The sequence below is a fragment of the Mustelus asterias genome, chromosome 17 (genome assembly GCF_964213995.1).
Source record: "Mustelus asterias chromosome 17, sMusAst1.hap1.1, whole genome shotgun sequence".
Taxonomy (NCBI): Eukaryota; Metazoa; Chordata; class Chondrichthyes; order Carcharhiniformes; family Triakidae; genus Mustelus; species Mustelus asterias.
This window is the reverse complement of record NC_135817.1, coordinates 12,581,898-12,597,290: the sequence shown is the minus strand read 5'-3', so window position 1 is coordinate 12,597,290 and position 15,393 is coordinate 12,581,898. Positions and strand designations below refer to the sequence as shown.

General features: G+C 44.4%; 1 protein-coding gene across 2 annotated transcripts in view; it reads left to right on the top strand.

Annotated features, from left to right (window-relative positions):
- The window catches only part of dgkh (diacylglycerol kinase, eta), a 545,677-nt gene that overhangs the window by 431,836 nt on the left and 98,448 nt on the right, over positions 1-15,393 (top strand). For both annotated transcript variants that reach the window (XM_078232299.1, XM_078232298.1), the window contains exons 13-14: positions 2,498-2,589; positions 6,123-6,222. In XM_078232299.1, the coding sequence (XP_078088425.1) occupies positions 2,498-2,589; positions 6,123-6,222 (192 nt within the window). The remainder of the gene's footprint in view (positions 1-2,497; positions 2,590-6,122; positions 6,223-15,393) is intronic.

Below are 15,393 nucleotides of genomic sequence, written 5' to 3'. Positions count from 1 at the left end.
TCTAGGAAAGAGCTCATGGTATTTGGTGTGATATATTAGCATGGATAGAGGATCGGCTAATTAACAGGAAACAGGGGAGGTCATTTTCAGTTTAGGCAAACTGTAAAAAGTGCAGTGCTGCAGGAATCCATGCTGTGGCCTCAACAATTTATAATCTACGTTAATTATTGGACGAACGCACAGACCATAGTGTATTCAAAATTGGTAAAGATACAAAGATACATAGAATACAAAGAATCTTTCATGGAATCTGGATAGGTTAAGAGAGTGAGCAAAAATTAGGCAAATGGAGAGCATAATGAGGGAAAATGTGAATGTGTCCACTTTGGCAGGAAAAATAGAAATGCAGAATATTATCCATATCCATAGGTCCCTGAAGGTGTCAGGACAGGTGGAAAAGAAAGCATGTGGAATATTTTCCTTTATTGAATGAGGTATTGAATACAAAAGCAGGGATGTAATGCTAGAACTGTATAAAACTACACAAAATTCCACAGGTGGAATCTTGTGTACAGTTCTGGTCACCACGTTACATAATTATAGAATCATAGAAACCCTACAGTGCAGAAGGAGGCCATTCGGCCCATCGAGTCTGCACCGACCACAATCCCACCCAGGCCCTACCCCGACATATTTACCCACTAATCCCTCTAACCTACGCATTTTAGGATTCTAAGGGGCAATTTTTAACCTGGCCAATCAACCTAACCCGCACATCTTTGGACTGTGGGAGGAAACCGGAGCACCCGGAGGAAACCCACGCAGACACGAGGAGAACGTGCAAACTCCACACAGACAGATCAGTCTACTCTCAATCATCCATATAGTGATGGAAGTGGTCATCAATAATGCTACCAAGCAGCACTTGCTTGGCAATAGCATGCTCACTGACGCTCAGTTGGGTTGTGCCTGGAGTACTCAGCTCCTGATCTCATTACAGCCTTCATCCAAAAATGGACTAAAGAGCTGAATTCTGGAGGTGCCTGCCCTTGACATCAAGCCCATATTTGATTCAGTGTGGCATCAAGGAGCCCTAGCAAAACTGGAGTCAATGGGAATCAAGAGGAAACCTCTCTGCTGGTTGAAGTCATACCCAGCATAAAAGAAGATGATGTTGGAGGTCAATCATCTCAGTTCCAGGACATCACTGCAGGCATTCCTCAAGGTAGCATCCGAGCCTCAATCGTCTTCAGCTGCTTCATTAATGACAGTATTTGACCAGATTGGATTTGTCCTGTTTTTTTTTGTGTACAGGACATAACTGGGCAATTTTCCACATTGCCGAGTAGATACCAGTGTTGTAGCTGTACTGGAACAGTTTGGCTTGGGGCAGGAGCAAGTTCTGGAGCACACGTCTTCAGTACTTTTGCCAGAATGCTGTCAGGGCCCTTAGCCTTTTCAGTATCCAGTACATTCAAGCTTTTCTTGATATCGGGTGGAAGGAATCAAATTGGCTGAAGACTGATATCTGTAAAGCTAGGGACCTCCGGAGGAGGCAGAGATGAATCATCCACTTGGCACTTCTGGCTGAAGATCGTTGCAAATACTTCAGCTTTGTTTTATGCACTGATGTGCTGGGCTCCTCCATCATTGAGGATGGGGATATTTATGGAGCCTCCAGTGAATAGTTTAATTGTCCATCACCATTCACAGCTGGGTGTGGCAGGACTGCAGAGGTTAGATCTGATCTGTTAGTTGTGGAATTGCTTAGCTCTGTCTTTTACTTGCTTGTGATGTTTGGCACACAGATTGACGCTTCATTTTCAGGTGTGCTTGGTGTTGCTCCCGGCATTCACCCCTGCACTATTCATTGAACTAGGGTTGATCCTCTAGCTTGGTGGTAATGATAGAGTGGGGAATATGCAGGGCCGTGAGGTTAAAGATTGTGGTTGAGTACAATTCTGCTGATGCCCTATTGAGCCTCATGGATGCCCAGTCATGACTTGTTAGATCTGTTTGAAATCTATCCCATTTAACATGATGGTAGTGCCACAGAAGACTTCACACTTGGATGGTTTCCTTGCCATTCACATCTCATCTGGACACCTCTTGTTTCCGTACCTGTCCCATTATCACTCTCTTTGACGTTTGTACCATGAAATCTTTTATTGTGTAATCTCTCTTGCTGTCTACCATATCACAGACTTTCCCTGTTGTTCTTCCACTGCCCCCTCCCACTGGCTAAAAATTCATTTCATTTCTATCTCCCTTCAGTTCTGAAGAAAGATTCTTGACCGAAATGTTAACTCTCTTTCTCTCCACAGATACTGCCTGACCTGCTGAGTATTTCCAGCATTTTCTGTTTTCATATAAGTTCTAAGCACAGTAGATGATTGAGTCATTGCCTACAGAGTATTGTGGATGTGGGAATAGGTAGGAGACATCAGTTGTGTTTTTATTCAGTAATAATGCAATGTAATTAAAGGTAAATGCCATTGGGTGTCCTAGATCTTTGAGCAATCCACTGCACCTTAGATGTCTAACCTTTCCTCCTCAGTTTCAGATATCAGCCTATGAGGATTCGGTTGCTGCTCACCTCACCAAGATCCTCAACTCCGACCAACACTCTGTTGTAATATCTTCTGCCAAGTGAGTCAATTGATGCATGAAATATCTGTGCATATGGTGAGTGTGTGCAAGAGAGTGGGGGTGAGAGAAAGAGAGTGGGTGTGGGTCTATGTGTGAGAGGGGGGTGAGTGTGCGTGTGTGAGGGGGGTGAGTGTATGTGTGTGAGGAAGAGAATGGTGCATGAGTCCGATATGAATATCAGCTTTCCAGCATAATTTCTCCCATTAAAAATGACCAGAGTAAAGATTTATGTATTTTAAATTATTACATTTTAATTATTACCAGACTTTATAAATAATTGTAGGGAAAGATTCAAAAATGATCTGCATATTGGATATATTACCTGATCTGAAGGAAGTGGTGCAGTACTGTTACCACGTGATGCTTCTTTGTTTGAAGCAGATGGGAGTGGGACAGACAGTCACAACATTCATCTTTTGTGTTTCTGTTGTTTATCTTAACTCCCTGGGATTCTTAGGGCAGAATGTTCCTGTCCTGCCTGCCACAGGAATCGTAGCGGGTGGGACACGAACCATGTAAAGGTCCGTTGACCTTGGGTGGGATTTTCTGACCTTGGGGCGAGTGTGGCCTGAAAATCCCGCCCTTTGGGTCCTTCACTCCACATGTGAACAAGTTAAGGTTCATGTGTTCAATTAGGCCAATGGTTGGTTGGCAAGTCTCTAATTTCAACGGTGTATAGAAGAGAAGGAAAGCATAGGAGCAGGAAAGGGCAATTTGGTCCCTCAGATTGATTCTGCCTATCCGTTGGATCAGGGGTTTCCAAACTGGGATCTGCAGACCCCAGGAGGTCCATGAAGGGTCTGCAGCGCTGATGGTCACCATGTGACAAATTCGGAAGGAGCAACTGACCAATTTTAAAAGTAATTACACCAATGAAATAGGCCACTCCGAGCAAGGCCTCTTGGAGCACTGGATCCAGTGATCTGAAAAGCTTTTTTCTGATTGCCCATTTGATTTTGTTAATCTTGCTGTTGCTGAAAAGCTCGAGGCCAACAGCGATTCTGAGAATGAAGGCAGCAGAAAAAAGAGGTGGTGAGAAACATATAGAGTGGTGTGTGTGTGTGTGTGTGAGGAAGAGAAAGGTGCATGTGTCTGATATGAATATCAGCTTTCCAGCATAATTTCTCCCATTAAAAATGACAAAAGTTAAGACCTATGTATTTTAAATTATTACATTTTAATTAATACCAAACTACCCACTCCTTAAGTGGGTACTACTTCCAGGAGTTGATGTTAAGACGCCACGGGAAGGTGGCTTGGTCAGAGGTTGATATGAGGGGGCCATATATCTGTGAATGTATTTGTGACTGTGTGCCTCTTCCCAATTACTAATGTACGCATAGATATAGCTAGAAAAGACTTGTTTACATTTGATTTCTGTGTTTGCACCTATTTCGTGGCAAAGAAAGGGGCATTGACATTTTGAGAATGCTTGGGATTCCTTAATGCTCTTGAGGTCTCGAAGGGTTCAGCAGCTTGAAGGTTGGGAAACCCTGCGTTAGATCATATTGATCTTGATTTTAGCTTCATTTATTTATTTGCATTGGTTCCGGAATCCTTGTTATCGTTCCTAATTTATTAATCTCAATTTTGAAAATTCCAGTAGATGCCTCCAAGTCTTTGCGGTGAAGAATTTGAAATCTCAACTACCGTTTGTGTGAAAAGAAATGTTTCCTGACATTACACGGGTGGCACAGTAGTTAGCACTGCTGCTTCACAGCACCAGGGACCCGGGTTCAATTCCGGCCTTGGGTGATTGACTGTGTGGAGTTTGCACATTCTCTCCGTGTCTGCGTGGGTTTCCTCCGGATGCTCCAATTTCCTCCCACGCTCCAAAAATGTGCGAGTTAGGTGGATTGGCCATGCTAAACTGACCCTTAGTGTCAGGGGAAATAGCAGGATAAATACCTGGGGTTCCGGGGATAAGGGCCTGGGTGGGATTGTTGTCGGTGCAAGTTCGATAGGCTGAATGGCCTCCTTCTGTACTCTAAGGATTCTATGATTCACACTTGAATTTCCTAGCTCTAATTTTGAGGTTCCCTTGTCCTGACTCTCCCAGAAGAGGAAATATCTTTCTCTCTACTCTTCCAAATTCTTTGATCACCCGAAACACCTCAATTATATCATCCCTCATGTGCAAGTGAATACAAGCCAAGTCTATGCAAACTGTCCTTATAATTTAACTATTTTTAACTATGATATCATTCTGATAAGTTCGGCAAACAAAGACATAATTGGCGGAGGTCTGAAAACAGGCTTTAAAAAATGTCAAGCCAAATACATTTGACCACCTGCTTGCAAATGAAAACATTGTGTCACCAAAGTATATTTACACAAACGGAGATTTCATAACTTGTGCGCTCTGACCTGACATTGCAAAGTTTCAGTCAATACTTCCAACAATGGGAAATAAACTGGCAACATTCCACACTTTCTTCAGTTCAGCTGAGCTTGCTTCTCTGGCCTTCAACAAAATAATTTAACTAAAGCAATATATAATTTCCTTCAGCAATGAAGGCACTGGAAGGTCTCAGAGATGCAAAGACACAATGGACATGGTCCAAAAGCAAGTCACTGATCAGAGAAGTTAAGTGAGCCCTGCTGACCTGTAATAGGAAGATTTATGCTGTTGTAAAACATTTTTGTCGCTCCTCGAGTGAAGAAGTTAACCGTGTGCATTCAGAAAGTTACTTCACACAATAATATATTGGCATGAAAATATGAAGCAATTCATGCTTTTGCTGAATGAATCAAGCTAATGATCCACTTGAGCACATTGGCGAGAGTTCAACATCATTAATGTGACTAGGTCTAGAGCACTGCTGTAGTGAGAAGATCAGGAACAAATTGCTGGGCCATTTCATGCTGGTGTATCTCAATTAAACTCCCCCACCATCTAATTTAATGTTCTTGGATTTGCATAATGAATTTTAAATGAAGTGATGTTCCAAGGTGCAGGTGATGAGTGTTGTATTTATTATCAATTATCAAACAAGAGACACTGGTTCCCAAAACAGTACAACAGCTTTCAAGGTGCAGTAAATGGCTGAGTGAACTGTGTGCCGTATGAAGCACCTTTTGGTACTGCAGTCCTTTTCTGTGATTCTTGATCATTGGCACAGTGCAAACCAAATTTCTGGAATAGTGTTGCTGAATGCTTCATGATTGTGATGGGGCATTTTGGAATTAAGGACTAATTTCCAGGACACTGCTGCCAGGAAACCTGGTAGGAAAATCAATTGGGCAATATTCAGAAGTGTTATTGTAAAGAATTTATTTTGGCTCACATTGTTTATTAGTTACAGAAATATTGGACATGGGGAAAAGGACTGTCAATTGGGTAATGAAAAGTCTATTCAAATTCTAATTGACCTTTGGAAGGTGGTATACTATAAGGATGGGTGTGTTGGATGACCAGGGGCAGGGATATGGGAGAGGAATGGTTGGAGGCGAGAAGTCAATTGGTGACACCTCCAAACATATTTTCAACCAGATTTGGAAACCAGAGTAATTTTCACATTTTTATCCACTAGAATCCTGTGTGAGACTGTGAAGGACTTTGTTGCCAAAGTTGGCAAATCATACGAAAAGACCAACGAAAATACAGAAGAGAGTGAAACACTGGCCAACAAAGTAAGAGTCTCAACATGTATTATTTTGAGGCACTGTGGTTAATTTGCACTGCTAGAGCACATTCGAAATCAGCACAAGTATAACCCTGATCAGCAGACTTCAGCACTGTGTCAGAAGATTGTGCAGGAAGACTTGAAACCATAGTGCAGTAGCGAGAGAGTACTGTCTTTTATATGTGATGTTAAAATGAGGCTCCATCTACTCTGCGAACTGGATGTTAAAAGATCATTATTTCAAAGAAAACTTAACAGAATTTGCCCTGGTCAACATTTATCCCCCAATCCACAAACAGATTATCTGGTCATTTATCACATTGCTATTTGTGGGATTGTGCTGAACACAAATTGGCTGCTTTAATCCCTACATTATACTGGTGACTACACTTCAAAAATGCTTTGTTGTTTGTAAAGTACTTTGGAATATCTTGAGGCTATGAAGGCTCCCTTATAAATGCACTTTCTTTTGTTTTGAATGCTTAACTCAGTCATACTGTACCCCTCGATGTGGTAGCTATTAACCCATTCACTTTGCAGGTTAATGGGCTGTAACTCCTTCAGAGCGGCTGTCAGTGTCGGTTTGCCACTCCATGCCCAATTACTTGCACTGAATTTCTTCCGTCCCTGGCTCACCCAACCTCCGACTCTGGCCTGGCAAGATCATAGAGTCATAGAGGTTTACAGCGTGGAAACAGGCCCAACTTGTCCATGCCGCCCTTTTTTGTTAAAACCCCATACCTAATCCCAATTGCCCGCATTTGGACCATATCCCTCTATACCCATCGTATCCATGTAACTATCTAAATGCTTTTTAAAAGATAAAATTGTACCTGCCCCTACTACTACCTCTGGCAGCTTGTTCCAGACACTCACCACCCTCTGGGTGAAAAAATTGCCCCTCTAGACAAAGAACAAAGAACAATACAGCACAGGAACAGGCCCTTCGGCCCTCCAAGCCCGCGCCGCTCCCCGGTCCAGGATTGAATCCTGAATCCAGGATCCCCGCCCAATTTTCCAGCCTATCTACATACCAATATCCTATCCACCGAGCTGTCCCTCACAGCTACGATGCTTTGTTCATTACAACCTATTAACTCACCCCCACCCCCCTATTCCAGACCATGTGATCCCCAGGGAGAGGCGAAAACCCAGAGTGAAAAACCCCAGGGCCAATATGGGGAAAAAAAAAATCTGGGAAATTCCTCTCCGACCCCCTGAGGCGATCGAAACGAGTCCAGGAGATCACAATGGCCCTGATCGGAAAATGCTTCCCAACCCTAGTCATTTCCACTTCCATGAACACCATATGAATTCCCTGCCCCCGAGACAGGTTCCCAACTATCCGCAGTCTCGCTCTGTACTGGCACCAGCAAGATGATCATAGAATGAAGCCTTGAAACGAGAAACAAGGAACAATTAGCCCGCGCCGCTCCCTGGTCCAAACTAGACCACTCTTTTGTATCATTCCATTCCCACTCCGGTCATATAGCTGTCTAGATAAGTCTTAAACGTTCCCAGTGTGTCCGCCTCCACCACCTTGCCCGGCAACACATTCCAGGCCCCCACGACCCTCTGTGTGAAATATGTCCTTCTGATATCTGTGTTAAACCTCCCCCCCTTCAAAGAACAAAGAACAAAGAACAGTACAGCACAGGAAACAGGCCTTCGGCCCTCCAAGCCTGTGCCGCTCCTTGGTCCAACTAGACCAATCGTTTGTATCCCTCCATTCCCAGGCTGCTCATGTGACTATCCAGGTAAGTCTTAAACTATGTCAGCGTGCCTGCCTCCACCACCCTACTTGGCAGCGCATTCCAGGCCCCCACCACCCTCTGTGTAAAAAACGTCCCTCTGATGTCTGAGTTATACTTCGCCCCTCTCAGCTTGAGCCCGTGACCCCTCGTGATCGTCACCTCCGACCTGGGAAAAAGCTTCCCACTGTTCACCCTATCTATACCCTTCATAATCTTGTATACCTCTATTAGATCTCCCCTCATTCTCCGTCTTTCCAAGGAGAACAACCCCAGTCTACCCAATCTCTCCTCATAGCTAAGACCCTCCATACCAGGCAACATCCTGGTAAACCTTCTCTGCACTCTCTCCAATGCCTCCACGTCCTTCTGGTAGTGCGGCGACCAGAACTGGACGCAGTACTCCAAATGCGGCCTAACCAGCGTTCTATACAGCTGCATCATCAGACTCCAGCTTTTATACTCTATACCCCGTCCTATAAAGGCAAGCATACCATATGCCTTCTTCACCACCTTCTCCACCTGTGTTGCCACCTTCAAGGATTTGTGGACTTGCACACCTAGGTCCCTCTGTGTTTCTATACTCCTGATGACTCTGCCATTTATTGCATAACTCCTCCCTACATTATTTCTTCCAAAATGCATCACTTCGCATTTATCCGGATTAAATTCCATCTGCCACCTCTCCGCCCAATTTTCCAGCCTATCTATATCCTGCTGTATTGCCCGACAATGCTCTTCGCTATCCGCAATTCCAGCCATCTTTGTGTCATCCGCAAACTTGCTGATTACACCAGTTACACCTTCTTCCAAATCATTTATATATATCACAAATAGCAGAGGTCCCAGTACAGAGCCCTGCGGAACACCACTGGTCACAGACCTCCAGCCGGAAAAAGACCCTTCGACCACTACCCTCTGTCTCCTATGGCCAAGCCAGTTCTCCACCCATCGAGCCACTTCTCCTTGTATCCCATGAGCCTTAACCTTCTTAACCAACCTGCCATGTGGGACTTTGTCAAATGCCTTACTGAAATCCATATAGACGACATCCACGGCCCTTCCTTCATCAACCGTTTTTGTCACTTCCTCAAAAAACTCCACCAAATTTGTAAGGCACGACCTCCCTCTTACAAAACCATTCTGTCTGTCACTAATGAGATTGTTCCGTTCTAAATGCACATACATCCTGTCTCTAAGAATCCTCTCCAACAACTTCCCTACCACGGACGTCAAGCTCACCGGCCTATAATTTCCTGGGTTATCCCTGCTACCCTTCTTAAACAACGGGACCACATTCGCTATCCTCCAATCCTCAGGGACCTCACCCGTGTCCAAAGAAGAGACAAAGATTTCCGTCAGAGGCCCAGCAATTTCCTCTCTCGTCTCCTTGAGCAGTCGAGGATAGATGCCATCAGGCCCTGGGGCTTTGTCAGTTTTAATGTTCCCTAAAAAACCTAACACTTCCTCTCTCGTAATGGAGATTTTCTCTAACGGGTCAACACCTCCCTCCGAGACACTCCCGGTTAACACGCCCCTCTCCTTCGTGAATACCGATGCAAAGTATTCATTTAGGATCTCCCCTATTCCCTTGGGTTCTAAGCATAATTCCCCTCCTTTGTCCCTGAGAGGTCCGATTTTCTCCCTGACAACTCTTTTGTTCCTAACGTATGAATAGAATGCCTTAGGATTCTCCTTAATCCTGCCTGCCAAGAACATCTCGTGCCCTCTTTTTGCCCTTCTAACTCCCCGTTTGAGATCTTTCCTACTCTCTCTGTATTCCTCCAGAGCTCCATCTGTTTTCAGTTGCCTGGACTTAACGTACGCCTCCCTTTTCATTTTAATCAGATCCTCAATTTCCCTGGTTATCCACGGCTCTCGAATCCTACCTTTCCTATCTTTCCTTTTTACAGGCACATGCCTATCCTGCAGCCTTATCAATAGTTCCTTAAAAGACTCCCACATGCCAGACGCGGACTTACCCTCGAACATCCTCTCCCAATCAACATCCACCAATTCCTGCCTAATCCAGCTATAGTCAGCCTTCCCCCAATTTAGCACCCTGCCCGTAGGACAGCACTCATCCTTGTCCATTACTATCCTAAAGTTAACAGAGTTGTGGTCACTATTTGCCACATGTTCCCCTACCGAAACTTTGACGACCTGACCGGGCTCATTTCCCAGAACTAGGTCCAGTATAGCCCCCTCTCTAGTCGGGCTATCTACATACTGTTCCAAAGAACCTTCCAGTACGCATTTTACAAATTCCTCCCCGTCCGGTCCCCCAGCTCTAAGCACTTTCCAGTCTGTGCCAGGGAAATTAAAGTCCCCCACTACAACAACCCTATGTTTTCTGCACCTATCCAGAATCTCCTGACATATCCTTTCCTCCACTTCCCGTGGGCTGTTGGGTGGTCTGTAGTACACCCCCAGCATAGTGACTGCACCCTTCCTGTTTCTGAGTTCCACCCACAGCGACTCAGTACATGACCCCTCTAAGTTGTCTACCCTCTGCACCGCGGTAATATGCTCCTTAACTAATATCGCTAGACACTTTTGTATCTCTCCCCTCCCACCTTAAACCTATGCCGTCTAGTTTTAGACTCCTCTACCTTTGGGAAAAGATATTGACTATCTACCTTGTCTATGCCCCTCATTATTTTGTAGACCTCTATAAGGTTACCCCTCTGCCTCCTACGCTCCAGAGAAAAAGTCCCAGAATATTCAGCCTCTCCTTATAACTCAATCCATCAAGTCCCGGTAGCATCCGAGTAAATCTTTTCTGCACTCTTTCTAGTTTAATAATATCCTTTCTATAATAGGGTGACCAGAATTGCACACAGTATTCCAAGTGTGGCCTTACCAATGTCTTGTACAACTTCAACAAGACGTCCCAACTCCTGTATTCAATGTTCTGACCAATGAAACCAAGCATGCCGAATGCCTTCTTCACCACTCTGTCCACCTGTGACGCCACTTTCAAGGAGCTATGAACATGTACCCCTAGATCTCTTTGTTCTGTAACTCTCCCCAACACCCTACCATTAACTGAATAAGTCCTGCCCTGGTTCGATCTACCAAAATGCATCACCTCGCATTTGTCTAAATTAAACTCCATCGACCATTCATCAGCCCCCTGGCCCAATTGATCAAGATCCCGTTGCAATTGGAGATAACTTTCTTCACTGTCCACTATGCCACCAATCTTGGTGTCATCTGCAAACTTACTAACCATGCCCCCTATAGTCTCATCCAAATCATTAATATAAATGACAAATAACAGTGGGCCCAGCACTGATCCCTGAGGCACACCGCTGGTTCACAGGCTTCCAGTTTGAAAAACAACTCTACAATCACCCTCTGGCTTCTGTCAAGAAGCCAATTTTGTATCCATTTAGATACCTCACCCTGGATCCCGTGAGATTTAACTTTATACAACAACCTACCATGCGGTACCTTGTCAAAGGCCTTGCTAAAGTCCATGTAGACAACATCAAGGCAGCGCAGCTGTCTTCGAGGCCCAACCTGCAATCCAGCTCTATTGAAAGGACACTGTCCTTTCTTTTTACAGCACTAGTTGCTGTAAACCAGGAAAGAAGGTGTCAGGGATCGGACCATGGACAGTGAGGATGGGGGGGGGGAGGTGGAGGTGGAGGTTCGAGTCAGGCCCTCGAGAAGGTGGTGGTGAGTTGCCGCCTTGAACTGCTACAGTGCATATGGTGTAGGTAAACCCGAACGGCAATTATATTTCCAAGTCAGGATGGTGTGTGGTCTGAGGGAAAACTTGCAGGTGGTGGTGTTCCCATGCATCTGTTGCCCTTGTCCTTCTAGATACGGAGATTGTGGGTTTGGAAGGTGCTGTCAAAGGAATTAGGTGAATCCAAAAAGTTTGTATGCAGATACAGTAAGTGATTAGGAAAGCAAATGGAATGTTGGCATTTATTGTGAGAGAAATGGAATATAAAAGCAGAGAAGTTTTACTGCAGCTGTGCAAGGCCTCGACGAGACCACATCCAGAATACTGTGCATAATTTTGGTCTCCTTATTTGAAAAAAAAAACTACATAACTGCGTCGGAAGTCATTAATTTGACTCATTCCTGGGGTGAGTTGCTTATCTTATGATGAAAGGATGAGCAGGTGGAATTCAGAAAAATGAAACATGACCTTATTGAACATATAATGTCCTGAGGATATATGATAGGGCAGATACTGAGGAGGATGTTTCCAGTTGTAGGAGAAACTCGACACAGTTTAAGAATAAGAAGATGGGAAATTGTTTCTCTCAAAGGATCGTTAATATGTGGAATTATGTTCATCAGAAAGCAGTGAAGACTGGGTCATTGAATTTATCCAGCAGAGTAAGAAGTCTTATAACACCAGGTTAAAGTCCAACAGGTTTATTGGAATCATGAGCTTTTGGAGCGCTGCTCCTTCATCAGGTGAGTCTTACTGTGTCCACCCCAGTCCAACGCCGGCACTTCCAAATCATGGTTATCCAGCAGAGCTAGACAGGTTTTGGGGCAGACAACAAATTGGAGTTGAGGACAGATCAGCCACAATCTTATTGAATGGCAGAGCAGGCTTGAAGAGCTGAATGGCCTACTCCTATTCCTATGTTAAAATCAGGAGCTACACATTGAAGAGAACATCTAATCCTAACTGGTCAAAGTGGAAAAGGCAGTGATGATAGTGAGTCAATCATCAGTTCAAATGCCAAGAAATGTTAATATTTTGGGCATGAACTTTATTGAAGTGACATGAACATTATACTACTTATGAGATGTCGGAACAATAACCACATAAACCTCATACACAGGGTTCAATGAACAGCTAGCTTAGTGGTTGAAGCAGAGAGCATGTTAACACTTAAGAATAGTTTGGGCAGCTGGATGAGGAAAGGCTGATATAAGGATAAGCCCATAAGAAATAGGAACAGGAGTAGGCCATTTGACCCTTTGAGCTTGCTGCACCATTCAATAGGATCATGGCTGATTCAACATTCCTCACGTCCACTTTCCTGCCCTTCCCCCTAACCCTTGATTCCCTTACTGATCAAAAATCTATCTATCTCAGCCTTAAAGGACTCTTCCCCCACAGCTCTCTGTGTCCAGGAGTTCCAAAGACTCGCAACTCTCTAAGAGAAGAAATTCCTCCTCATCCCAGTCTTAAATGACACCCCTTTATTCTGAGACTATGTCCTCTGATCCTAAACTCTCCCATGAGGGGGAAACATCCTCTCAGCATTTACCCTGTCAAGCCCCTTAAGTATCGAATATGTTTCAATGAAATCACCTCTCATTCGTCTAAATTCCCATGAGTAGAGTCTCAACCTGTTTAGCCTTTCCTGATAAGATAATCCCTCCATACCGGATAGCATCCTAGTGAACCTTCTTTGAACTGTCTCCAATGAAATAATGGCCGGAATTCTCCAGCTGTTCACACCCGCAGCCGCTGCCAGTGAGGACGGAGAATTTGGCACTCGGCCAAATCTCCATTCACTGCAGCGGAACTAGAGAATCCTGTTGGCGTGAACGGCTGGAGAATCCCGCCCAATATCTTTCTGCAAATAAGGGTACCAAAACTGCTCACAGTATTTCAGATGATATAGGTTGAGGATATGATTCACGTGGAGAATAAACACCAACATAGACCAAATAGCTTATTTCACAGTTGTGATTTCTATATAATTCTAAATTTATGTGCATCTATTTATGCAATTCACAATTTAGTACTTCTGCCCTCCTTTCACTGCTTACTAAAAGCCTAAAAGAGAGCTCGAGCTGGAGGAGGTTACAGAGGTCGAAAGGCCATGGAGGGATTTGAAAACAAAGTTGAGAATTTTGGAATTGATTGCTTTGTCTGCGCATTCTTAGGACTAAATTCCCTGTAGCCATGTTGTGGAAACTGATTCCCATATCCTAACAATTTTCATGGACCTGTGATGCCGCTGGGGGATAAAGAAGCCAGGCTTGGCTATATAGTGAAGGATCTGTTTTCCTCCACTGGCTGCACTTGCACTATTTAACAAAAATATTAATCACTGCAGCCAGTCAATGGGTAATTGAACCATAGAATCCCTACAGTGCAGAAAGAGGCCATTTGGCCCATTGAGTCTGCACCGACTCTCCAAAAGAACATCCCACCCTGGCCCTCCTGTCCACACTATCGCTGTAGCCATGTGCATTGATCATGGCCAATCGCCAATCCACCTAACCTGCACATCTTTTGGACTGTGGGAGGAAACCAGAGCACCCAGAGAAAATCCACACTGACACAGAGAGAATGTGCAAACTCCACACAGTCACCAAGGGCAGAATCAAACCCAGGTCTCTAGCACTGTGAGGCAGCAGTGCTAACCACTGTGATGCCGTGCCACCCCTCACTGAACTCGACCAACCATATAAATGCTGTGGCGACAAGGACAGGTCAAAGGCTAGGAATTATGCAGTGAACAACTCACCACCTGACTCCCCAAAGGCTGTCCACCATCTACAAGGCACAAGTCAGGAGTGTGATGGAATGCACTCTACTTGCCTGAATGAGTGCAGCTCCAACAGCACTCTAGAAGCTTGACAACATCCAGAACAAAGCAGCCCACTTGATTTTCACCCTATCCATTATTTTCAACATTCACTTCCTCCATGACCAACGCACAGTGGCAGCAGTGTATACCATTTACAAAATGCACTGCAGCAGCTCAACAAGGCTCCTTTGACATCATCTTCCAAACTCATGACCTCTACCACTTAGAAGGGCAAGGGCATAGGAGCACCACCACATGCAAGTTCCTCCCCAAGCCACTATATCATAATTCCTTTACTGTCACTAGATCAGAATCCTGGAACTCCCTCCCTAACAGTACCATGGATGTACCATATGGACCGCAGCCGTTCAAAAAGACAGCTCACCACCCCTTCAAGGGCAATTAGGGATGGGCAATAAATGCTGGCCTTATTAATAAAGTCCTGTGAGGAGTAAACAAAAACCCAGAGGTATTAAGGGACATGAGACAAAGATGGGTACATGGAGTTAGGCCACTGATCATCCATGATCTTATTGAATGTCAGAACAAGCTTGAGGGACCAAATGGTGTAATTCCAGACAGACTGAATTAGCCTGCAGTTATTTTAACAACCTGTTGCTGCTCAACTGTGAGATATTGCAAGAGATTTGAAGCTCAAAAAGATAGCTGGCTTTAACTCTCATTCACCTGGGAGTGACTGTTAATCTTCAGCCTAGACAAATTGGGATTTGCTAGCTTAAATAATGGTGAAAGAAACTCAAAGACACATTTTGTAAAAGGAAGAACTTGCATTTACATATCAAAGTTCCTTCATCATTGGGTCGGTCGGGCTATCTAACCCCATCATGGGTGCACCGCATTCATGAAAACAACACTAGTTAAAGACCACCATCACCTAGGAAT